The following is a 26,625-nucleotide window of genomic DNA, read 5'->3' as shown; positions in this document are numbered from 1 at the left end:
TTTCTTGAAATAAGGCAGGTCACTCCATTTGTACCAAGATGAAAACAAGTGAAATACTCTTGCAGTGTTCTTAGTAATATCCATTACTTGTTAGGATGGGCATTCTTGCAGTTCAATGCAGTGCAGTGCAGTGCAGCTCTGGGTTTATGTAGAATCCATTGTACATATAAAAACCAAATAGGTTCAAAGATCGGACACAGGCCTTGACTGTGCTGTAAGCCTAACCCATCTCTGCTCTGTGATGCAAATAGGAAGCTGAAGTCAAAGCCACTTCATTATAATTCTCACAGATTCCCAATCTAATTTACCATGCCAACATTTTCTAACAGTTTAAAAAAACAACCTACATGGTTGGATGTTTAGTGAAGCCTGGGGGTTTTGAATCCAGATTAATTATAGGGAGCCGAAGTTGACGTCATTTCCGTCGACCCTAGAGTTGACTTCACCCTCTGTCAGTGTATGGGAGGTTGCTTCATATCAGCAATCTAAAGAGCATATGGCTTTGATTTTGAAATATGTTGCAGTAAGCATCAACACATCTCGTTTGGCTTAATTTCACAAAAATCCATCCTACTATAGAATCCTACTATAGAATGAGGAAAACTCTGTCCGTCCGTCCACATCCATTTTGCTGCTCAATGGGTGGGCCGATCAATCTGAAACTGCACATGGGTATTGAGCATTGGCATAGGCAGGGACTGACGAAGCCGATTTTTCCATTTTCCCAAATTTACGCTGTTTATGCGCATTTTTGGCAAGGCTGCGCAGAGTTGTGGCGCGTGCATCCCCGGGTACGGACTAGTACAGTATTATTTAGGCTACATGAACGACAAAATTAGTTACCAACCTACAGTATCCGACAGGCGTTGAGCTAGTTGGAATGTTCCATCTCCTGCAAAGGGAACAAGCTACGTTAGCTTCTAGCTGAAAAAATGTCTTCAGTTCCATCATGACTCTGAACTCAGACTTTAGCGAAGTCCCAAACTGCATCTCAACAGGTGAAAATCTGCCATGAGACAGTCTGCTGCCTACTCAGGAGGATCAGCTGCTGTCAGTTGGTTCATTCTACATGTATTCTGTAGTTCTCCATCGTTACAAAGTCTTTTCTGGAAGACATACTAGTTTGCAGTCAATGGAAAATCTCGTTAACCACTTAGCCGCTAGTCAAACACAGGAAGGCTTCGGCCTACGCTTCCTCTTCGGCTCCCTGTTACGTTGTCTGTTTCCACCCCTGCATCGAACATCAATGGGAATCCGCGCAAGCGTGGCTAACGCTAATGTACCGGATGTTGCTAACTAGCTAGCCTTCCGCTTTACCTCCCTGTACTTGTGCTTTGGTGATGTCATAAGTGTGCTGCAGTTGTTGTGGTGGTGACATCATCAGTAAGTGCCAGGAAGCTACTATAGCCGTTTTGTTCAGCAGTGTCTGTCAAATTGTCAACTCCAAGTGAAGCATGCATTGAAGGCCTGTTGTTTGAGTCAGTGTTTCTTAAGCTATGGGTTGGGGCCACAAAACAGGTCGCATCGTGCCTGTTGTCGGGTCCCTTCACAAGAGTAATAAGTATTTACCAGGTTTCCAGCCAAGGAGAGATATTTTATCAAATTTTTGGTTCCAGGCTGAAAAGGTTTAAGAATCCCTCTTGAAAGCTATAAGGGTCGAATAGTAATAAAAACAAATCGCTATTTTAACCAGGTCGCAGAGATTCAATATTCTCAATACTCTTTCAACAATCAATAGTCAATAATCCTTCAATACCAAGGCAATAAATGATAATGTAACTATATTCTAATGTTTCAATATGAGGAGGAGATGGATCTGAAGGAAAGCTGTAGATGTTTGTATTAATATGACTGTGTTAAAACTCTGTCTATCTATCTATCTATCTATCTATCTATCTATCCATCTATCTATCTATCTATCTATCTATCCATCTATTGCCAAAGCACACGTGACAACAGCAACAATACCAATAACCGCAAATAATACAACACAAAGTAAAACTAAGGAACTCTCTCTCTCTCTCTCTGTCTGTCTCTCTGTCTTTATCTCTCTCTCTATCTCTATCTCTTTCTCTCTGGCTTAAGCCTCGTTACAGGTTGTTTGTTTTTTTAAAGAGGGGGATTGGAGCGCAACTGTGGTTTAAGAGTCAATGTTTTACTTTTCCTTCTTTTTGTCTGTGGAGTCTGAGTGTGAAATCTGGTTTTCCGAGTCCGCCTGTGGAAAAGTCTGTGAGCTGCATGCAACTGAACCGCTTTAACGTCTTTACGGCTGTTTGAGGAGGATTTAAAAAAAAAAAGCTGGAAATGATTCGTCCTGCTGGCTTTCTCTCTAGCTTCAGTTCGCTTATGTTATCTGATGTCCCTTTGATATTTATATTCCTGTTTTTGCTTGTTTGTCGATTTTTTTTTGGTTTTTTTTCCTCATAGCACTTTTCTTGAAATTACAAAGTGCTTTAAGAGTGTCCTTGAACACATTTTTGTGATTTTGTTTTGCAATTTTTCAGAAATTTAGTTTTTTCTTTGACTATTTTCCTTTCTTTCTTTCTTTCTTCTTTCTTTTTCTTTTTTTCTTTCTTTCTTTCTTTGGTTTCTGCTGTTTTGCCCTCTATGGCGATGTGTATTCTAACCTCAATGAGGGACTTGTACAGTGTTACCCTCCATTTTTCCTCGTCCCTTTGATCAGAATCGGACCTCGGCCACATTAAAAACCGCCTGAAATCCATTTCCACGCTGCCCTGTGATCGACTGATCAAGCCTAGCGCTCTGGGATTCCCGACAGACCAAAGCAGCAGATTGCCGTTTTGGCTCTACAAAACATTTCTTGGAGGTGGAGCTGCGCTGGGAGGCAGAAATAATCTCATTGGTTGAGTTAAACCTCAGTGGGCGGAGCTAAAGAACCACCATTTTTCTGGCTAAGTAACATTAGACTGAAGCTCGGTGAAAAAGGCAAAAAGTAAGAAAGGAGGAAGCTAATATTATGAAGCCTAGTGCTCTGCTGCTAACTAACTAGCCATGCTAAGTTCAAGCTAGCCATACTAGCCTATAGCTATCTAGGTAGCTTCAACATCATCAATGCCATGGTCATGAAGGAATGAAAAAAAGTCATTGCCGTTTATATTTTTTATTTAAATTTTGACCAATTTCTTCTTTGCCTTCCAAGTTTGCCAGTTAGCTAACTTGACTTCGAAAAACGGCGGTTATTTGGCTCCGCCCACTGAGATTCAACTCAACCGATGAGATTATTTCTGCCTCCGAGAAACGTCTGTAGAGCTAAAACTCCAATCGGCACCAAACCGAACCGTGAATCGTGACATCTGAGAGGATTTCGGGTTTTTTTATTAGCGTGGCCTCGGTCCGATCTGTGATTGTTACATATTTGCCTTGCGGCTGTATAAAATAGCCCTATGCCTATGGAACCTGGTGTCTTGTGGTGAGCTATGTGTGCGTGTGTGTCTATATGTACATATACACACACACCTCTTGTTGCTATTTATTTATTTATTTATTTATTTATGTATTTGTTAATTTATTTATTTATTCCTATGTCCTGTTTATTGGTTCGGCACCTGTACGTATTCGACGACTGTCAGCACATTGATGTGTGATGATGATGTGGAGGAGGGGGATGGAAGGAGGGAGGGATGGAGGTGAAAATACATTATATTGGGGGGGAGGGGGGAGGGGGTGTAGACGGAGAGAGGGAGGGATTATTTGGGGGTTTTAATTGAAAACCTAGCTGTGATTCTAACTCTAACTGTTGCTCTCCTCGTTATTGGACGATGATATAATCTAAGACCACTGTATGTATAACTGCTTGTCGTGAAGATGACCTACAATGTAATGACAATAAAGAATTAACACTATGATGACACACTGCAGACAAGACGGCTCCGCTCTGTGTGTTGATAGATAGATAGATAGATAGATAGATAGATAGATAGATAGATAGATGGATGCTCTATTTGTCCCAGATTCGTCTCGTCATTTTGAAAAACAGACCAACAGCACCCCTCCCTGTTCTAAAATTAAATTGCAACAACAACCTGCAATAAAACTGAAGTGGGCATGAAGCAGTGTTTCTACTTTAAATAAATTCAAATTATAGGTGCGGGGCCCAAAGTGGGTCACTGGTCTTCAGAGCATTTCATTTGGACTTTTGGTAATAATTGAAATAATGTTTATTCTTCAATAAAGCAAGTAATGCTGCTTGCTTTCTTTCTTTCCTTCTTTCTTTCTTTCTTTCTTAAAGTTTTATTTTACCCACAAGGTTGTCACACTGAAATGCTATGATGAATTCAAACAAAATGGGTGTTGTTGTTTTTTTGTTTGTTTTGTTTGTTTTCTCTCTCCCATGCCTTCCTGTCTCTCTCTCCCACTAACTCTGTCGAATAAAGCATTAAAAAAAAATGCCAAAAATAAATCTTAAAAAAAAGAAAGTTGAAAATGCGTCTAACCACAGGCAGCATAGTTAGTGTTTATGTGTCTGGAGTCAAGTGTGACTGTGCTCAAGGTGAAGAGTCGAGTATTTGCCTGGGACGTGTGCTATTCTGAAAGTTGCTCCCTCTTGTGTTCCCTAGGAAACACAATTACAGTAATCCTATAATGATTTTTTGAACTATACTTTGCAGCAAAACCACATGTTTCTATAGGGAAACTATAGGAATAATAAAGTGATTCCATGGGAGATTACCATACAGTTCAATAAAGTCACTATCAAATTATTATTGTGTACCACAGACACACTGTAAGGAATATCATCGTGATTTTTTTCATATACATACATATACAACATTTTTGAGAAAATGAACTCGATGTGAAAATATTCAGAAATTGATTTTAAACGCTTCAATAAGTCGACAGAACAACGGGGAAAACAGTCAAAAGAGCGATGGCTTGTTTTGTTACTGTACGCAGCCATCAGGCTCTACTGGTTGTACAGGGTTTTTTTTTTTTTTTTTTTGTTCCCTGCAGTTCACCCGAGCCGCCGCTGGTGGCGCTGTGGAGCCTTCACTCTCCTCTGCCGTTTCCCTCCTTTTACAAACCACCGGCTGCTGCCTTCAAATGCTGCTCGTAAACTCCAGCTTCTGAATTTTGAGGGGGTTGGTTTGGGTTGAAGATGAAAATAAAATCGAATCGACCCTGTGAAAAACGTGTTTATATGTATATATATATATATAGTTATGTTTTATATCATAAATTAAGCGATAAAAGCAGTTGTTTTTTTACTGTTTTTTTTTATATTAGATATCAATTGTGTTGTATTTACAGCAGCTGTGTCTTCCAGACCAAGAGGACAACGTGTAGGTATGCAGAAATGAACGAATTAAAAATTACAGATGTATAACTTGCATTACTTTATCATCATCATTTCTTGACACATATCCCGTTCTCTCTGTCTCTTAAACGTCACATCAACAGGGTTCACAAGATTTTTGATAAGATTTTGTCTGAAGGAACCCCCATTTGAGAAGATTTTTTGTTATTTATGGTTTAGTGTAGACTTATATAACTGCCTATACTATAACTCCCTGTCAAGTGAAAAATATGATCCAAACAGTCATCCGTGTGCATTTTTCCATCGTGCTGACCTCTAGTGAGTGAAATAATATAGAAATTAAACTGTTTTTAAATTTTACTGGGTGAACCCTGGATGCTTCGGGAACTTCAGGAACCCATATCACAGAAAATCAGATTTTATCAATCGTATTTACGGCATCACTTTGTTGGGTCGTCCATGTGGCTTGGTTTAAAAATTCTGATATTTTTTAGAGTACTTGAAAGTAGCAGTTTGCTTGACCTACTTTTCACAAACACACACACACAACCACACACGCGCGCGCGCACACAACCACACACGCGCGCGCGCACACACACTGAACACAAGACCGCCTCACTCATATTTGAGCTGCGTCAAGCTGGCCGGAGATAGCTAGAGCACGAGCGGAAGTTTAACGATTCTGCCTTCAAAATAAAAGCACAACATTTGCCATCTTTAGAAAATAAGAATAGATTCGTTATTTGATATAGAGAACAACAAACTTCCTCTCAAAATAATTCGCTTAACTGATTAATTAAATGTGGAGTGAAATTGCAGGCGTAAACCGATACAAGAAAAAATATGCCTCGTTAAAGATTCAGCTGAGGGTTTTATTTTGAAAGTGGAAACCGGAAGTTCTAGTTCTTTATTCCTGCTAGCTTCACACTGGTTCCGCATTGATAGTGAAGAGAGAAACGAGGAGAAACAAGTTTGCGCCGAGACCCGACACAGGAAGAAATTAGAGGAAAATGGACATGAAAAGGCGGGTTTCCTTAGAGCTGCGGCACAGGTCGCCGGTAGATGTAAGTAACCGGATTTGTTTTGTTGTTGTTTTTTTTGTTTTTAGAGACGCTGCGATGTAAACTTGCCTGTCCGGGGGAAGAGGGGGTGGCGAGCACATGGCAGGGTGTCTGCAGGTCCAGAAAACTACTAAGATGCCTTGAATTTGTTTCATCTAAACCCCAAGGTAGAGGGGGTCTTGGACACAGCTAAGTAAACCACTTTAAGGCTTAAATTCAGTGTCGCAGGTCTGGTTTGGTTATTTTTCCGTTGGGAAATAAGCCCAGTCACGCAGACCTAACGCTATAACGTTATATCCCGACAGGAGGGCTGTTGTTTTCATTCTCACGTTTATTTAAGTTGTGAAATTAATCTTATATTTGATCGTAACTGGCAGTTAAAACGCTCTCGTTATGTCGGAAATCAGACTTGATGCAACTTGCGGACGCCCTGCATGCATGGGCGCTGAAATACACCTCCTTGTCTCCTGGGGCCTGGCTAATGTCTGGGCCGAAATGGGTCCAAAGTTTAAAAAATGATTCACATTTTATTGTGTATGATCACTTGCACTCAGAATGCCTCAAATTGTGATTTTAAACGTGTCGGCTGCTTTGAGTACCGCTTTTAAAATGCAAGTAGGAGTAAAATGCCAACAACGCAACCTAACGATGACGATGAAAGTGACTGGTTATGAAATGGCATTATCACCCAGTACTCGCCGATAGTAGAATATGCATCATATCAGTGTGCGGGTTATGTTTAGTAGCTTAAAAAATCGTTTCGTTTCTATCTGATTATAACTCATCGACGACGCCGATATAATTTCGCAAATATTTAGTTAGTTTGGTCAAATTTCCATGTGACGTTGTTCATATTGCCACCGCTCCAGAGATTAGTCGGAGCCCGTCTCCATAGCCGTGCTAAGGGCGCGTAGCCAGCGGCATGCTAACGCTAGCTAGCCAAAATGGCTCTCTCTCAGGCCTTTATTCAGCAACGCCAACGTCTGTTAGCCACCAAAACCACCCGGGACGAACTCGTGTATCGTCTGGTTCACACGCAAGTTCATCGGCAGGGACAAAACGTTAGAGAATAGCGAGGGGTTGTTTACGGGATGTTAGCTTGTGGGCTAACGTTAGCATCGTCACGTGTGTTGGGAGTTTACAAACAGCGCCTCAGTCAGGACCAGTTCCAATATGAAACACCGCTTGACCCCTTTCCACTCAAGACAGGAGGCAATAAACCTTTCTGATCTGGGGGCCAAATGATCAGTTTAGTCCAAGTTTTCAACGAGGGCGGGAACAGAGCGAGTTTCAGCTGAATTATGTGGGATCAAGCTCCTGTGTTGGCAATCCGCCGAAGTGTCCTTGAGCCAGACACTGAACCCCTACCAGCTCCAGGGTGCTGTGGTTTACCTGACCTTGACCTCTGACCTCCCGGGGGGGGGGGGGGGGGGGGGTTCTCAGATTATAGGGGTAAATGAAGTATCACATTACATAACATTGCATTCCTTCAAGCCTTTCGGTCCCAGTCCATAATTAAAGAAACAAAGGAATCTATTACTAGTTACAGATTCCTTGTAAGAAGCCTGACCAGTTACTGAGACATTCTCTATTACATTGATATATTACAAATAATCCTGCATGAAACAGCTTTAAGACCCAACGGCCAAAGTAATTATTCAACATATTTTTTTTTTTAAATAGAAATGTTTTTGCGTATAGAATCAGGTGCGTTGTAGTTCATCATGGCTGCATCATCACTGTATAGGCGAGGCGTTCAAATGTCCGGCCTGTGCGGCGGTTGGCGCTTACTTGACAATTTTTTTTTACCAGCATTAGGCGCTTGGCGGGCGTTAGTTTCAGAGTCGGCGTGTGGCACCGAAACCAAAGCTAGTGAAAGTCTTTTCGGTTTGGTCGCAGCTCTTCTTCTGTCATTCATGTAGCAGTTGAATTTTTTGGGGGAAGTTTTTAAATTTTGGCTCCACATGGTCGGCCCCTTTTTTTTTTTTTTGGGTCCTAGTTATAGTTCTGCTGCAGGTTCTTTGATCACTAAAAATGATCAATCCGGATTCTACTGTTCTTTTAATTCCCCGTTTCTTCTAGTAGTTGTGATGGTTTTCTTTACGGCTGCAACAAATGATTGTCATTATCAATTAATTCGATGATTGTTCTTTTTTCTTCTTCGATTAATTGATCATTTAGTCTATAAAGTGTCAAAAATAATGCCAAATGCCCATCACAAGTCACCCGAGCCCAAAGTGATTCTTAAATACTTTGGTTGCCGTACGCAGAAAAGCTGCAACTCTGATTCTTCAAATGTCTTCCTCAGTCTGACCAGCAGCCAAAAAAAACCCCCAAAGTATTCATTTTATAAAGATATAAAACAGAGAAAAGCAGCAAATCTTCACATTTGCGAAGCTGCAACCAGCAAATGTTTGGTATTTTTACTTGATAATTGACTAAAGCGATTAATAGGTTATCAGAATTATAATCAATTAATTTCCAACTAATTGTTTCAGCTCTGTTTTTCTTGCTGCCAGAGGAAACACTGAGCTATGTTACTCACATTTTTAACTCGAAGGTATTTCTCCAAACCTTTTCTCAGCACGACACGTTTCTCTCCGTAGTTTCCAGAAGGTTAGAGACCCAAAGGTTGCCGGTTCAAATCCCTGCACCAGCTGGGAAAATTGGGGGGGGGGGGGGGGCTTGTGTGTGAGAAGCAAGATGGAGCCGATGTAAACGCTTTTAAAGAAGTTGTAAGTCGCTCTGGGAAACGCTGTGCTGCGTTTCAGGGTTCCTGCACAAGTCTGGAAATGTAAAAAGAATTTGGTCCGTTTCCAGGTTTAGATAAGTTTGGAATTGCCTAAAAAGCTTTGAAAATGTATGTAAAAATGTTGATATTCTGTCCCGATGTGCGTGCGACTGCAGTATTTAAAGTGTTCAGACGTCCAGTCATCTCTCACGTTCTGATATCTGTCACCGTGAAGAATAATGTTCGTCTACAGAACAAGGCGGCAGTTTAATCTGCGTGAGTCACAGCGACGCCCCAAAAACCCCAAATCAAGATTTTTAAGTGTAGAAACAGTGATGTGATTTTTGAAATCGAAACTTGTGTAGGAGCAGAGTGTGTCGCACGGCGGCAGATGGCGAGTCACGTGATCAGCGCCGCCACTTTAAAAAAAAAAATCCCCAAAAAAACCAAAACAATTTATGGAAGGTTTTGGATTTTGATTTAGTTTTCAAAATATTTAAGGCTACAGCTAACGACTATTTTCTTTTTTAATTCATCTACTCAGTCATTTTTTTATTAATCATTTTGTATAGAAAATGCCCCCCAAAAAAACCTATTCATTTAATGATATTATATTAATTTATAAATGGAGAGAAGCAGCAAATATTAGAGTTTTTGAAGCTGTAACCAGCAAATGTTTGGTGTTTTTATTTGATAAATGACTAAAACGATGAATATTCATAGTACACTCACTCTCTCTCTCACTCTCTCACACTCACTCACTCACTCACTCTCACTCTTCTCTCTCACTCACTCACTCACTCTCACTCACTCTCGCACTCACACTCACTCACTCTCTCTCTCTCTCTCTCACTCTCACTCTCTCACTCTCTCTCTCTCTCACTCACACAAAGAAACGAGGCGGTAGCATTTCGTTGTTTACTGCTCAGCTCTGAATTTCTTCTTCTCAAACAGGTTCAGAAGTTGGTTTCTTCAACACTTCTCTCTCTCTCTCTCTCTCTTTATCTCTGACTAAAATCCTCTCCGGCTCCTCCTCCGGCCTCGGGACTCGTCTCTCTAACTGCCATCTCTCTCTTTAAAAACAACATGCGGACGGTGTTTTACCGCGGCAGTTAATCCTGGCAGAAGTGTGTGAAATTAACCAAAAGATAAATATCCATGCCAAGAATCATTTCTACCCGCCCAAAATAAGTATTTTACATTTTTCGTAGAAATGTGTCATCCTCCTGTTTTCAATGCAGTTTCATGTGTAGAATCAGTACTGTGTGGAAAAAAAAAAATCAATGGAGAAAAGCAGGTTTAGTTTTAATTTGAAACTTAAATCACCTGTTTTGTGTAGGGGTTTTTTTAATGTTAAATTTCATCTGTTAGTCTAGTTAACTATCCAAGAAGTTCAGACGCGAATGCTGCCACAGTTTTTGCTGTGATTTGATTGGCTCACAGTCAGAGAGAGAGAGAGAGAACGGTGGCCAGCAGGGACAAAATTTCAGCACAAACATGAGCAAAGATCAAAGACTGAAATAAGTTAGCAGCCAGCGTGGCGGCCCCGAGTGATTTAACCACCAAAGAACACGTTGGTGCCTTGCTCCGCCCCCATTGAGCCTCCACAGGGAGTTGAACCCCTAACCCCCCGGGCAGCGTCGGTGCCTTGCTGAACCCGTTAAGCTCCACCGTGGTTTCTTCACATGCCGTCTCTCCTCCTCTGCAGGTCCAGGAGTTGGTTCTGGATAACTGTCGCTCCAGCGAGGGGAGATCGAGGGAATCACAGAGGAGTTCGTAAACCTGGAGCTGCTCAGCCTCATCAACGTCGGCCTGGTCAGCGTATCGGACATACCCAAACTGGACAAACTCAAAAAGGTGAGGGGAATCAAACGCACCCAAACTGGACAAACTCAAAAAGGGTAAGGGAATCAAACGCACCCAAACTGGACAAACTCAAAAAGGTAAGGGAATCAAACGCACCCAAACTGGACAAACTCAAAAAGGGTAAGGGAATCAAACGCACCCGAATTGGACAAACTCAAAAGGGTAGGGAATCAAACGCGCCCGAATTGGACAAACTCAAAAAGGGTAAGGGAATCAAACGCACCCGAATTGGACAAACTCAAAAAGGTAAGGGAATCAAACGCACCCGAATCCCGGGAAGCTTTGCTCATAACGGAGCTGCTTGATTGGCTGAATGGACACTGACGAATCTCTCTCTCTCTCTCTCCTCTCTCTCTCTCTCTCTCTCTCTCTCTCTCTCTCTCTCTCTCTCTCTCTCTCTCTCTCTCTCTCTCTCTCTCTCTCTCTCTCTCTCTCTCTCTCTCTCTCTCTCTCTCTCTCTCTCTTCTCTCTCTCTCTCTCTTCTCTCTCTCTCTCTCTCTCTCTCTCTCTAGTTGGAGTTGAGTGACAACAGGATATCGGGGGGTCTGGAGGTCCTGGCGGAGCGGTTGGTGAACCTAACGCACCTCAACTCAGCGGGAACAAGTTCAAAGACATCAGCACCCTGGAGCCCCTGTGGGTGGAGTTTAACACCTTTTTACTGAATTGTTTTGTTTGGTTTTTTTTCGAAGTCGTATCCTAAATATCTAGGTTAACTGCTAAAATATTGTCTGGTAAGGAGAGCTGGGCGATACGGCTGAAATCAATATCACAACAATCGATGTTTTTCAATATTGATTTATATCGGAATATTGCTGTTTTAGGGCTATTGTATGTGATTTTTTTTTTTTTTTTTTTTTTTACCGCATTCGGGTCGATGGGGCTAATACTCAGAAAAAATGTTTATTCAAATTAAAATTTTGAGATTAAAGTCAGAAAATGGCAAGAAAAAAACACAAATCTCAGAAATGTTTTTTTTCCACACATTTCTGAGGTTTTTTTCTTGCAAATTTCTGACTTAAATCTCTGAAATTTAGTTTATTCTCTGAAATTTCAAGAGATTTTATTTGAAGTTACTGATTTTTTTATTTTTTTTTCTTGAATACTGTCAAATGTGACAGAAAGCTGCAGCTGGTTCCCAGTTAGAGGAAAATATTGTTGGTTGAAAATAATATTATGATCCTTGATTTTAAAGTGAGAAACAAACTAATGGTTAAAGTTAGTCTAGTTGATGGTTACTTCAGTCTCATAAAAAATAAAAAAAAGGGGTTATGGAAAGAGTTTTGTAATTTCATTAGTGGAAAGGTGGGTGATCCCAACACATTATAGATTAAATAATACTTTGGTTTTAATCTTCTCCCCATCAGAAAAAGCTTCCCCAGCTGAAGAGCCTAGACCTGTTCAACTGCGAGGTGACCAACCTGGCCGACTACAGAGAGTCCATCTTCAAGCTCCTCCCCCAGCTCACCTACCTGGACGGCTACGACATCGACGACTGCGAGGCCTCGGACTCCGACGGAGAGGGGGACGGAGTCGAGGACGAGGACGACGAAGGTGAGAGTTCAGCGCCAAACGGCTGAAGTACTCGAAAAAAGACGAAACTAAAAACTAAACAAAACGAACTCTGAGCTTGAGTTTGTTTCCTTGTTGTGACTGAACAACAAACTAGAAAATAGACATGTATTTGCATTGATATAGCAGCAGTTTGAAAACGAAGGATTTCACCAGGACTTCTTGACTTGACAAGATCAGGAGTGAAAAATTGGGCCTCCATTTTTACCAATGTCACATTTTACCCAAAAAGAGGCCGGTTTTGAGTCCTTGAATTTCACAAAACAAGACCTTGAAAGTCACTAAAAAGGGAGAGAAGAGGGTTACCGTACGATTTTATTTTTCTTACCCAGAAAGTTGAAAAGATTTGTCACCTTCTGTGTTTTCTAGGGATGAATCCGAATACGTTGTTCGGGAAAGCACAAATAATGCGATGGAAACACATTTCTTCTCTGCTCGTTATTATTCGGAGGAGGAAAAAAAAGCCATGATTGGCATGTAAATCCGAAGACAGAGACAGATAATTTTGTTGGTTGAACAGATACAGAGACAGATAATTTTGTTGGTTGAACAGATACAGAGACAGATAATCACGTCTCTACTCCTCTGGTGTTTTCTGCCACAGCGGTTCCCAATTTTCAGGATCCGCATTAGAGATCTGAAGGGAAGACGAGGGCAGGGGGCGTTTTGGTGGCTTTTTCCTCAGAGCAGCTTTTTCAATAATTTTCCTCCTAACTTCATCGTGTTCCTGTACTCCAGAAGGAGAGGAGGGCGAGTCGGAGGACTTTGAGGAAGAGGAGGAGGAGGACGAAGAGGACGTTGTGGCCGAAGAGGAGGACGATGACGACGACAGCGGAGACGATGAGGTCAGTCGGGGGTTTCTTGGCTTTCACTCACACAAAATCACTTGGATGGATGAGAACTTTAGACTTATCTCTCTGTCTCTCTCTCTCTCTCTCTCTCTCTCTCTCTCTCTCTCTCTCTCTCTCTCTCTCTCTCTCTCTCTCTCTCTCTCTCTCTCTCTCTCTCTCTCTCTCTCTCTCTCGTAGGACGGAGAGGTGAACGGAGACGTGGACAGCGAGGACGACGAAGAGGATGAGGACGAAGAAGACGAAGATGAAGGTTGGTGACAGTGCGGCTCCACATTTTTCTGTACTTTATTTTTCGCGTTTTTGCCCATTGTTTTCCCTTTTTTTTTTTTTTTTTTTTTTTAAATCTTATTTTCTCTTTTCTCGTATGATTTTTGTCATCGCATTAGGCCTGGGGGGAGAATATGGGATCTTGAAAATAAAAATAAAAACCTCTAACCCCCCCTCCTCTCCTCTCCCCTCCCCTCCTCTCCAGATGAGGACTTGTCTCCGGCCAAAGGAGAGAAGAGGAAGAGGGACCCAGAAGACGAGGATGACGAAGACGACGATTAAGACCCACAAAGACCCTGCAACCTCTGACCTCCAGCCCGGTGACCCCTGCCCCCCGCCCCCCCACCCTCCCCACACCCCTTCCACGACCCTCTTTACCCCTTTCTCCCCCCCTCGGTCGACTCCTGGGCTGCGTTCCATTTCTTAAACTGCTCCCCTTCCGTTGTTCCCTTGTCGGTTCCCCCTCGCAGATCTGAAAAGCCGAGCAGGGGTTGTTCGTGTTTGTTTTTTTTTCCTTCATCTCAGATCTGGCATATTCTTAGAGGCCGTATTAGTTCCCATTTCTTCATGATAGGATGCTACTTACAACTGCTAATGGCTTCCTATTAATGTAATAAACCCTTAACGTAATAATAATTGCCATCAAATAGTGTAATAATCCTGTTAACTTAATAAATTTCCCATTAATGTAATAAGTCGCCTACAAAAACTTGACATAATTATTACATTTTACATTTTTTTTTAGAGCATAATAACAGAACAACACAGAATAGAAACTTCATACTCGACACCACAGGTTCCCCCTATAGATGAGACGGATCTGACGAGATTTTGGAGCACGTTGCTGCATAAATTTGCATATTAATGAGGAAGAAATGGCAGGACATTTAAGCGGCGCAAGTGACTTCTTGTATTAACATCTGCGGGAAGGATGAAATTCTCAGGGTTTAAAAATGTGTCGGCTGAATTGATGATTTAATAGTCAGTCATTTAATAGTCATATTCAGATTTGGTTATGAACTGCGGTGTTGCATCTGAAAAAAAGGGGTGAATGTGTATGGAAGAGGCATTTTGTGATCAATGTAAATCGTTTTCATTTCAAAAAATGTTTACATTTCTGAGAAAATTTTACAGCATTTTTATGTCCCGCCTACATGGTTTTGTGGGGACATTATGCCGAAATAAATAAATATAAATAATAGAAACTTCATCCGGACGCCACAGGCCCCCCCCCCCCCCCCCCCCTACAGAGCAGATGATCTGATGAGATTTTGGAGCAACTTGCTGCATAAATTTGCATATTAATGAGGACAAACGGACACTCGAGTGGTTTAAATTAGATTCGGACCCTCCTGCTGTCGCAACCCGCAGCAGAATCAAGATTTTGCATTTTTGGTTAATGTCTGTCAAAGGAAACGAACAAGGACTCCGGCACTTTGGAATGCAGCCTACCCCAAACCCTTCTTTCCTCCTTTTCCCTCCTTCCTTCCTTCCTTCCTCCCTTCCTTCCTTCCTTCCTTCCTTCCTTCCTTCCTTCCTTCCTTCCCTTCTGCAAGGACTTGAGTTGCCCCTCCCCCTCCCCGCCAGTCAGGTGTTTTGTGGGTTCATCCCCACCTCTCCCTCCCTTCTCTGACGTCATCACTGTGGGACTGAACCGGCGACTGCGATGTCATCACCGTGCGCCCGATATTAGGGGGGGGAATGCAGGTGGGGGGGGGTGAGGGTTCTGTGATGTCATCGGCAGTCTCCGTGGCGAAAAACATCCGATTTCCCCCGAGGCTCAGCGCGGGGCGGCCGTCTTCTCTTTTTTGCCAACAGAGCTTTTTAAAAGAAATATTTTTTCAGAGGAATTTTGTTTGTTTTGTTGTTTTTGTATGGTTATTAAGGGGGCGGTCTCTCTCTCTCTTCTTCTTCTCTCCGATTAACTCTTTTCCCCTCTCTCTCTCTCTCTTTCTCTCTCTCTCTCCCCCTCTCTCTCTCTCTCCCCCCTCATTTGCGGAGAGAGACCAATTGTTCCCTTTCCAATTACACTGACTAGTTGTGGTTTTCTTTATTTTTTTTTTTTTTTTTTACTTTCTGTAAGTTAAAGGAAAAACAAACAAAAAAAAAAAACATACAAAAATGGACTTTGTAAATAAAATCTTAACATTTTGCTCCTGGCTTCTACTCCCTTGTCTTTTGTCTCCCTGAAACTTGCTGATGTTTTATTTTATTTTTTTGGTAAATCCGTTTTTTTTTTTTCCCATTCTGCTTCTCGGGAGTGACTTGGTGCCTTCAGTCTCGATCATTGTCGATTCCTACAGTCAAGTCATGTCTGAAATTAGAAAATTGTGTTTCTGGAAAACAGATGCACATCCATGTTTGAGTAATTTTTTCATTATTTTTTGCAATTTTAACATTTGATCGTCAAGCTTGGCTGCTGGATAGATCTAGTTATTTATTTATAAGGAATAATACATAAGTTTCCTAACTGCAGAAGTCTCAACTAATATTTGTAGATGGTCTAAACCAGACATGAGACATTCAAGTTCAGATATTCAACCATAAAATTGTAAAATTTTAACACAGATGCGACCAAATATCAGTAAGATTTCCCTACAGGGAGAAATGAGTTATTACAGTATAAATTTACATTCTCAAAAAGAGAAAAGTGTGATGAGAGATGAGAGTTTTTATTGGTCAATCATAATGATCAGTGGCGATCAGTTGGAAGTAGCTGTGTTTCTGTTGGTTGAAGTGTCGATTTAACGGTGCGAGCTGATTGGCTGCGTCAGAAGGTCGCCCTCATGTTGTTTCTGGTGTTTTTAATCTCCAGCTCCAGCTGAGTGATCCTCACCTGCAGAGCAGACACACACACACACACACACACACACACACACACACACACACACACACACACACACACACACACACACACAGAGTCACTTCTGTGACCCAAATATAAAAACTGCATTAAAGGAATCTGACTTGGTTAAAGCTGCTGTAGTTCATTCGGGAGGGGAAAGAAACGACCCGCCCTCCACACTTTAAAATAAATATTGTTTTCATGTTAAAATATATTTTTAACATGAAAACAATATTTTAAAGTTGTGTGAGATCAAACAACACATTTTTGATTGACAGGTGTCGATCGCCGTCATGATTTGCTCTTTTTTTATTGAGGGGAGTGAGCTTATACTGCACAAGCATGTGAAACATCATATTGCTTCCTGGCCTCTGCAGCACAGACTGTGAGCAACTAAGCAAAAAACACAAGAGACCCAAACTAGTCCCTTAATATCCGACAACGCAGCGGGAAATCCCGGTGCAAACGAGACAGACGGACGGACGCTTCTCCATAACGTAGGCCCGATAAAACTCATTCAAAACTTTGCACTTACACAACAGATTACCCCTCTAGTCATCAGCCAATCAGAACGCTTTTAGCTTGTTGAAGCAACAGATACCCACCAATGATAGGGAAAAATCAGCAGGGGTAGAGTTAGTGGATTATTATTGACAGAATGATTTTAATCGGACATTTCAGCGTCCGGTCGAGCCTTCTGACCGGCCCGGGACGATGCATCTGAAAACCGGACAGTCCGGTCGAAAACCGGGCATCTGGCAAACCTACTTGATAAAACGGCTAATGTGCAGGGTACGTTAACGTTTATGATAAATGTTTAATGCTTCAGTGATGTTGAAACGGGAGCTTCCTCTAACCTCTCGAAGTTCTTTATATAGACCGGCGTGTCGGTCCTTAAGGTGCTTCGCCAAGTTTGACGTGTTCCCCCCCTTCATCAGCACCGCTCTGTAGCATCGTTTGCTGACTGCTAGTGAGAGGAGGGGCTGTGGGGTGCGGAGTGAGTGAGTGTGTGTGTGTGTGTGTGTGGCTAATGGAGGCGGAGAAATAATATGTTTGATTTTTCATTAAGAGAAAGCACTGCTGGTATCGATACTGTTGCAAACGAGTATTGTATCCGTTTCAAATTTTTAGTATCGATACTTATCGAAGTATCGATACTTTTGACAACCCTACCTCCTAGTGAGTGACAGGAGTGATTGACAGGCCGGCGTCCCGCCTTCTGCCTCAGACTTCTTCCTCATTGGTCGGATGGGTTTCCGCACATTTCACATTTGAAATTGCTTTGGGGAACAGCAGAGGAACGGGGCGACCGCTGTTTCTGAGATTCTGACATCGTATCGTTATCCTGCTCGTCCCAAACACGGCAATTTACTTTATTACTTTTTTTATTACTGCGAGCTGAAAGGACTTTGAAAATCAGTACCCTCCCAACACTAAATCAGTCTATTCTGCACTGTAAATGAGGGTTCATCCCTCAGTGTAACCCGAGATTTAAATAAAGGAATAATATTTACTTCTAAATAAATGTTTATCCATAAAAGTTACCTACTGCACCTTTAACACAACACACAGCTGACACACTGGTGCAGGACCTCACATTAGAGTTTGACTGATATGCCGATATCGTTAAATTTGACCATTTTGATGACACGAAAACAGGATGATGCGTCTTGTTACTGATTGGCCCAAAGGCTGCCTGCATCATTCATGGGGCACAACATGTTTTAGTTTACATGATTAACGGTTTTCCTCAAGTTACCCATATTTAATGAGGCAAAGCCTGGTGGTTTTGAATTTAGAAGGTAATCCATTGTGTTGGCTGACTGTGTGTGTGTGTGTGTGTGTGTGTGTGTGTGTGTGTACTAACGTCTTTCTGGTTGAGTTGCTCTCTCAGTCCTCTGATCTCCTCCTGCTGTCTGTAAAATGCTTGCAAGAGCTGAAATACAGAGATACACACATATTATACACACTCACACACTCCCAATACACACACAGTCAAATTCAAATAAGTTTATTTATTGGCAGGACATGGGGATTTGTTTCACTAAATGACAAACAAGTAAATAAACGGGTCGAGTTGACCTCAAGATGTTGGCACGGAGATGTAAACAAAGGCAATGAACCGGGAAATGAGAAATGGGAAATGGAGATGCGTTCCCACAAGGCAACACAACCAGTTGCTTGATGTTTTAGCTCAAATGCAGATGATCAGGACACACACACACACACACACTGTCCTCCCACCTCGCTCTCGGTCCTCGGCGGCGGCCTCTCCGCGGGCTCGCAGCAGTGCGGCGTGCAGCAGTAGGCCCAGGGCGGAGCCTGCGTCTCGTCCGGCTGCCAGCCCGACAGATCGCTCACCTCCCTCGGGTATTTGGCGTCCTGGTAGGCCAGCTGCTCCCGGAGGAAAGCCTGGGAGAGGGGGAAGAGGGAGGGACAGTCGTCTGGTTTCCGCCGCAGGGCCAAACGGCTAGCCGGGGCTTATGCCGCGTTCACATCATAGGATTTACTGTGAACACGACCTGCCAACCGGGAGAAATCGTTCACGTCGGCCTCCTAGTGGTGATTACAAGTATGACGTGGGAATTTTACGTCTGCTCCTGTATCTCCTAATTGCGGAAGTGTGTCAACCACAGAACTTGAATAGATAGAGCGGTCTTTCCACTGTTTTCTGTGGTATTTTGTCTAGTACACCAAAAAATGGCGTCTACGCCAACGGTACCAAGGATGTTTTATATTATGGAACGGTACACATAAAAATGGCCGCCGCTCCGACCATCCAGGAGCATTGATTTGAATGGGAAAGACCGTTCTATCCATTCAAGTTCTGTGGCGTCAACACTGGTAGCAAACATCAAATCCATCAATGTTTTTAAAGAGTTAAAAATGTGAATACTTCCAAGTTGTAGTAAAGAAAATGTCATCCTGTTCTTCCATTTCTTCTTCAGTGTCTTGCTCAAGGACACTTCAGCAGGGCGGGTTTTTACCGACACGAGGGCTTGAGCCGAACCCCGGTGTCTGTCTAAGCCACCCTGCTGCCCGCTGGTGTCCTCTGGTTTCAGTGAGGAATGCAAATGATTTTGATGTAAATGGGTAACTGAATATATCCTTCACCTCCTCCATTAAGCCCAGCCCTGTCCCGGCCACCGCGCCGCCAGCCGGGCCCGTCTGGAACCTCAGGGAGCTCAGCTGCCTCGCCAGCCCCTTGTCAGGAGGGGTTTCTGGGTAAGGGTTGGCTACTCTAGTCCCGGGCTTCAGGGACATCAGCACCGGGCCTGGCGGAGAGAGACACAAGAGACAAGAGAAAGACGTTTGGTTTAAATTACAGCGGGAAAGGCCGCTATGGTTTGGGTGGGTCATTGAGAGAAACTGGAGGCCTGAAGCGCATCTGTCAGCCATTTTGGTTCCGGGCAGTAATGCGTTACTGACCTCTGTTGACCCCAGAGAGCCACTCCTGAGCCGTCATGGCCGCCTGGTTTCCTGCTGTCATCGGATACAGGTCCTCTTGGAAAATGTCCGACTGTTAGAAGAGACAAAAACACCACAATTAGTCTCGTCCTCCTTTCCACTTTCTTTCTTTCTTTCTTTCTTTCTTTCTTTCTTTCTTTCTTTCTTTCTTTCTTTCTTTCCTGATCATGTATGAGACATAAGAACAAGGTAAAGAAGAGCCAGCGAGATGAGGTAGAAATGTTTTCTCTCTCTCTCTCTCTCTCTCCCTCTCTCTCTCTCTCTCTCTCTCTCCACCCAAACCTCCTTTCGTGGCACTATCATGGACAGTGGCTCCACCAGGTCTTTGATGGCGATCAGACGGTAAAATCGGAAAACCTCACAGGCGTTCACGTCCAGGCCGCGCTTTGGCATCACCCCTGGAGAGGTCAGAGGTCGGGGTCACATGTAACAGAAGATATACAGTCAGTAGTGGGAGCATTGGGACATAAGAGTTAAAGATGCTCTTTTTAACACAGAAGTATTGGGACAGGGAGCTAAAATCTGACTTTTTAAAGCGTAAGTAGTGGGACAGCTAGCTGAGGTTGGTCTCTTGAAAGTGTAAATATTGTCTGTTATATATTATATTAATATATAAATATATTGTCCAGCTCACCCAGTCCTTTCTGTGGCAGTAGTGACCTGTACTCAGTCAGGAAGCTGATGTAAGGTTTCTCAGCGCTCAGCTCGTAGTACCTGATGTTCCCGTCTCCCTGGAGGACGGAAACACATCACAGGATGTCTTATAACGCTCATACTGACCCTTGACCTCCTTACTCTCCGCTGCTTATAATAATGTTGGTGATGTGGGAATGTAAGGGAGCGTTCACAACAAGTATGTTCTCATCTGGACTTCTGGAGCGTTTCCTCCTTTTCTTAAGTTTCCCAGGACGGTTCAGACCAAAGAAAACAAACTGTAGGCCACTCATTGGAAGTTGTGTGTGTGTGTGTGTGTGTGTGTGTGTTGTATTACCTTGCCAGCCAGGTAGAGCATGTGTGTGTCTGGGTCGTAGAACGGGAAGAGAACTCCTGCAGACCCGTCCAAATCCTCCTCATACAGAGGCTCTGATAGGTCGTCCTGAACACACACACACACACACACACACAAAGACAGATATACATATACTATATGGCTGCGTATCTGTGTGTGTTACCTGTTGCACGTGTGTATGCAAGATGCAAGCATTTGTGTGTGTGTGTGTGTGTGTGTGTGTGAGGTCGCCTCTTGAGGGCGCAACAACAGAGACAACGGCAACGCTGGACTGAGTTGAAACTTCAAGGGAAGCTAGCATGTCTCCCTGCTGCAGATTTAGTTAAAAAGTGTAAAAGTGTAGCTATAGATGAGAGCATTATCATCTTCACTGTAAAAGCAAGATTACAGGTTTTACCAACTAAGCTTAATCTTTCCATCTGGCTTCCTGACAGTCATGCTCATGCTAAGAGAAGGGCCAAGCAGTTAGCGAGGTGTTGTTCAGTATCTGCTGTCATCGGTAGCCGCTCAATATGGAGGAGGCGTTGCTTTTTATACCCATGAAGCGGATCCTGTCTGTTATCTTTCGACCTGCCGTGCTGTGTCCTTTGTATGCTTTTGTATTCATGTGGATATAAATAAATCTTTCTTCTGTGTCTCACCGGGTCCCACAGAGCGATCTGTCTGTGGTTCCAGGGCGAGCTTCCAGTGGAGAGAAGCATCTTCAACCCTCCGATATACAAAACCTTACTGGCTCTATGGGACTTACTGCTGGACGCCTAGAGAGAGACACACACACACATTACACTTTCAAAATATAGCAGCCCTAAAAATACTAAAATTAGAACTGAAACTAAATAAAAACTTAACTAAAACTACCAAAGCCACACGAAAATCTAACTAAAACTAAACTGAAATTGAAATCAAAATTGAAAACTATATAAAAATAAACACTAATGAAAAATCCAAAATGTATATTTACCCTCGAACCCCCACACACACACACATGCACAAACACAGAGGCATTACAGGAAGGAAAATGACCAACAGGTCCAGTAAAGCACTGTTGGTGCTTTACACACACACACACACACACACACACACACACACACACATTATACTTTCAAAAAATAGCAGCACTAAAAATACTAAAATTAGAACTGAAACTAAATAAAAACTTAACTAAAACTACCAAAGCCACACGGAAATCTAACTAAAACTAAACTGAAATTGAAATCAAAATTGAAAACTATATAAAAATAAACTGCTTTAAATGCTTTACACACACACACACACACAAAAAAAAAATCACACGTTTGTATTACTATACTTGTGAGAACCTTCATTGACTACATTCATTCTCTAACCTGTAACCCTAACCAACTCCTAATCCAGCTAATCTAACCTTAATCCTGCACTAGCCTTAACCCTTACCATAATTAAACCTAATCTTAACCCTAAACTAGCCCCTTGAAAACGTGAAGACCGGCCAAAACGTCCTCACAAGGATAGAAGAAGAACAAGAACACACACACACACACACATCAAACACACCTGTAGTATCCTGCCTGTCCGCGGGTCGAGAACTCGCACCCTTCTGTCTTTGGACGTGACCGCCAGCCGGCCGCCGTCGGTGCTGAAGCTGACGGACGACAGCAGCATCTCAGGCGGGTAGCGGTGGTGGAGCGGCGTCAGAACCACCCGCACCGGGAACCTGAGCACCGCGCCCGCCTGGGACACGTCCCACAGGAGGACCTGGGGCCCAGAGGGAGGACGTCAGGGGTAAGTTCGCCTAAACTCACTGCTGCCTCGGGTCTAATGACTGTAAACCGATGAGAGCCTGGTGCAGTCGACTGGTCTCCTCTATCTCACTCCAGTAGTATTGTTAGTTCTAGTGTTTCTCCACATTAAGACTACATTTCCCATCAGCCCCGTTGCTTCCTGCCCCCCCCTCCCCCTCCCTGAAGAGGATCAACATGTTGGAAGTGATTTCTCCATCTTCCTTTCCCTCCTTCCACCATCTGCTGCATCTAAAAATCAGTCATTTGATTACTGTTAATTATTTACAATATTTTAATTCTTCTTCAATACTTTAAAGGTGCTAAATGTAGCATTTTAGCATCAATACATCACTGTGCAGTTGTTGGTGATACCTTAATAAAATTACCGTAAACAAATGAGAGCATGGTGGAGTCGATTGTTCTCCTCTGTCTCACAGCAGGTCTAGTGTTTCTCCACATTAAGACTACATTTCCCATCAGCCCCGTTGCTTCCTGCCCCCCCTCCCTGAAGAGGATCAACATGTTGGAAGTGATTTCTCCATCTTCCCTTTCCCTCCTTCCACCATCTGCTGCCAGAAACTCTTTCAGCTTTAGCTCCGTTTGCTCTGGAAGAACAGAAGAAGAACCTCTTCCTGTTTTGTGCCGTAAAGCGATCCAGCAGATTTAATTATACTAATGTTTCTAAATTAATTTGGTAATGATTTATTGGTTAAAATGCTACATGTTGCACCTTTAAGATGATAAATACATCAAGAATACTTGCCACAGTTTGTATATTTTATAAATCAGAAAAACCTATTGATGTGATCTTAATTTTGTATTGTAGTGTATGATTGTACCTATGCCCTCGATAACTTATTGTCACTGCTTCTATTAACCCTGAGCGCAAACAAAATTTTCCCCTGTTGGATAGTAAAGATCGGTTTATTGTCCTTATTTCAAATTGTGGGCAAAAAAATCATTACCTGAACGGAGCCATTCAATATCTCTAAAATATAAAGGATCCAGTCTGTAAAAGTGTCCACCTTTTGTCAAGCGATAACCTACTTAAGTTACCTTCTACACTTCAACGCACCATGATTTCATTTTGTGCTATCAATCATTTTGGTAAGGTCCATGTGACTGATGTTAAGTTAAGAGTAAACAGGATATTTTCAAGAATATAAAGCAAATTAGTATAATTTTGAAAAATGGCAGCGATATTATTTTTTCTGGAAGTGTCTGGAAATTATTTTCCACCCTCCAGCCTGTCAGTTTTGAGAATTGAACCAGGTCATGGAATAATATATTATAAATTATTATGATTATTATATATTACCATCTATCCCCTTCTTTCTATATGTATTAATGTATTTGTTCTTCTGACGACTCCGTTCAGTTATCAGGCTCCTGACCTTGTAGTCGTAGGCGGAGCTAAGCAGCAGGTCCTCGGCGGTTGGATGCCACTCGATAAGCCCCACCCTCCTGGAGTGACCAATCAGAGTCTTCCTGGCCTGGGTGAGTTTCTGCTGGACGCCGCAGACCGGGATGTCCCAGATCTTCACCTGAACACACCGAGGATATTATCACACACTGAAACTGAGACGAAAACTAGGTGTTACAAAACACTGTTGCAAACTGAAATAAATATATAAACGACACCCTGTAAAAAAAAATAATTAAACTGAACTAAAACTATCTCGACAACATGTAAAACGAACTAAAATGAAATAAAAATATAGGCGAAATGTTTTGAGTTTTTTCGTCTTTTTGTTTATGTGAATTTTGGCCATTTTTACTGAATGCTAATTGAGAACTTTATGTAAATAGATTTTTAATTTGTATTTGTATTACACAATACCTGTTGCAAACACATATAAAATCCCTGTTCTGAACTTCTATCATTATACCTTCAAAAAATACCAACCCTAAAAATACTAAAACTAGAACTGAAACTAAATAAAAACTAAACTAAAACTTCCAAAGCCACACGAAAAACTAAACTAAACTGAAATTGAAATCAAAATCGAAAACTATATAAAATAAAAACTAAGGAAAAATACAAAACTATAATATCACTGGAACACACAATCAGATGTACATAGGTGTCAATCGACCACCTGTCAAGTGTCCTTGACTTGGACTTGAGTTCCAGTTTTAATCACTTGAGACTTGAAGACAAGACTTGAGACTTGACTTGATGCATGAAGAGAAGACTTGAGACTTGACTTGACTTGGGTTCTGGTGACTTGGGACTTGACTCTGACTTGTACTTTGATGACTTGAAAAGGTTTCTAAAGTCTTGACTTGAGATCTTGTGTTTGTGTAAATGACTCAGATTGAAAGTGATGAGATTTGTTCCAGCGGACGACTGAATTTAAATTCTGTTTTCTGAATTTGTATGGAATGATTGAATTTATTGAAGTTGAAACTGATTATAGAAATCAAACTCATGATGCTCTTACCAAGTTTTTATCCTATTAAAACCATATTGCATTGAAAAGTCCTAGATATTTAGTTTTCTTTAAGATGTTAAATTGATACTGGACTCTTGATTTGTTCTGACTTGACTTGCTGTTCTACATTTAGACTTGAGACTTGTCTTGAGACTTGAGCCTGAAGACTTGAGACTGACTTGGGACTCGAGCGAAGCTGACTCGGTCACACCTCAGGAACACCGCAGTACGTACAGTGCAGTCCTCGGAGCACGAGGCGACGCAGTGATCGTCGAAGGGATTCCACTTGACGTCCAGCACCCTGCCGCTGTGGCCGCACACCCTTGGGTGCTGAGGGTCCACCCGGCCTGTCTGAGAGAGAGAGAGAGAGAGAAAGAGAGAGAGAGAGAGCACAAGTTTTCAGACTTCATGACCCAGCCAGATATTGAAAAGATGAAAGTCTCCTCCTGCCACAATGCAAGGCAAAATACATAGAAACTGTCTTTTACCTGCATTTAGCTGCTTTAATGTGATATACTGTATTTGCACTGTTTAAATGTAATGAATATTGTAACATTCATAGAGTTTCTCATACAATCACACTACATATAACCAGTCAAAAGTCTGGACCCACCTGACTGAATCTTCTATGTTTTTCATTCTCTTAAAGCCATTCTGATCTAAAGGCTTCTGCTTAAATGCTTGAAATTAGTTTCTTAGACAAATATAAATAGTGAAGTTGATCCTATGTATGAATTTCTTTCCAAAGCCTTTTGCCTTTCCATCAAGGCAAAGGGCGGCTGCTTTAAAGAATCTAAAGTATAAGATAGTTTTGATTTGTTTAACACTCTTTTGGTCGCTGCATAATTCCATTTGTGTTATTTCATAGTTTTGAGTCTTTACTATTATTCTGAAATGTGTAAAATAGTAAAAATAAAGAAAAATGCGGTGTGTCCAAACTTTTTTGACTGGTAGTGTACATCATATAAACATATAATGCATCTGCTACATACATGATGGATCGGCAGGACTAGAAAGGACCCGCCCCCGGCGCACTCGGTCACCACGGCGATGAAGCAGGGATTGGCCGAGCAGTAGTGGTTGTCGTGGACGCTGCGTGTGATTGGCAGCCCGTCGTAGCTGTGCTCCTTGGTGGCCGGCTTGCCGAAGACGTGGCGAAACTTAGAGCAGCGGAAGGACGAACGCCATGACATCTGGACGACAAGAGGGGGGGGGGGACCGGAGGAGATTTAAAGTTTTTTAAAGACCCAATTAAATGAAAAATAACTTTTCTTTTTTTACCTTTTTCCCCGATGTTGCTGGACTTAGTGTTCACCTGTTCACCATTACAGGCCAGTAAACAGCACTTTTCTGCTGAAGACTCATCCTGCACTCGGGGGCGGAGACGAATATTTCATCCATTTAAATTTTGATAACTGTTTGAATTATTCCCCCGACCCTCCACTATTTTTTTCTAGCATGCTGCTCAGTTCAGCTGCAACATGAAGA

General features: G+C 42.3%; 1 protein-coding gene and 1 pseudogene across 2 annotated transcripts in view; one reads left to right on the top strand and one right to left on the bottom strand.

Moving 5' to 3' along the window:
• The first annotated feature begins 6,216 nt into the window (after nt 1-6,216).
• Nucleotides 6,217-15,773, top strand: LOC139923106 (acidic leucine-rich nuclear phosphoprotein 32 family member D-like; annotated as a pseudogene). Its single transcript, XR_013507992.1, has 8 exons — nt 6,217-6,339; nt 10,776-10,924; nt 11,446-11,570; nt 12,298-12,484; nt 13,241-13,347; nt 13,531-13,603; nt 13,826-14,577; nt 14,618-15,773. The product of XR_013507992.1 is annotated as an acidic leucine-rich nuclear phosphoprotein 32 family member D-like (transcript).
• Nucleotides 15,774-16,331: 558 nt separating this feature from the next.
• Nucleotides 16,332-26,625, bottom strand: part of LOC139923108 (coronin-2B-like) — a 14,452-nt gene continuing 4,158 nt past the window's right edge. The window contains exons 2-14 of the mRNA XM_078291811.1: nt 26,130-26,330; nt 25,372-25,488; nt 24,097-24,246; nt 22,476-22,676; nt 21,584-21,700; nt 20,925-21,029; nt 20,568-20,664; nt 20,216-20,331; nt 19,895-19,985; nt 19,580-19,740; nt 18,710-18,877; nt 18,333-18,401; nt 16,332-16,456 (exon numbers count right to left, since the gene is read on the bottom strand). Of these exons, the coding sequence (XP_078147937.1) occupies nt 16,391-16,456; nt 18,333-18,401; nt 18,710-18,877; nt 19,580-19,740; nt 19,895-19,985; nt 20,216-20,331; nt 20,568-20,664; nt 20,925-21,029; nt 21,584-21,700; nt 22,476-22,676; nt 24,097-24,246; nt 25,372-25,488; nt 26,130-26,330 (1,659 nt within the window). The 3' untranslated portion in view covers nt 16,332-16,390. The remainder of the gene's footprint in view (nt 16,457-18,332; nt 18,402-18,709; nt 18,878-19,579; nt 19,741-19,894; nt 19,986-20,215; nt 20,332-20,567; nt 20,665-20,924; nt 21,030-21,583; nt 21,701-22,475; nt 22,677-24,096; nt 24,247-25,371; nt 25,489-26,129; nt 26,331-26,625) is intronic.

The sequence above is a fragment of the Centroberyx gerrardi genome, chromosome 23, assembly GCF_048128805.1.
Source record: "Centroberyx gerrardi isolate f3 chromosome 23, fCenGer3.hap1.cur.20231027, whole genome shotgun sequence".
Taxonomy (NCBI): Eukaryota; Metazoa; Chordata; class Actinopteri; order Beryciformes; family Berycidae; genus Centroberyx; species Centroberyx gerrardi.
Note: the sequence above shows the minus strand (reverse complement) of the source record. Positions and strands in the feature narration are given on the sequence as shown.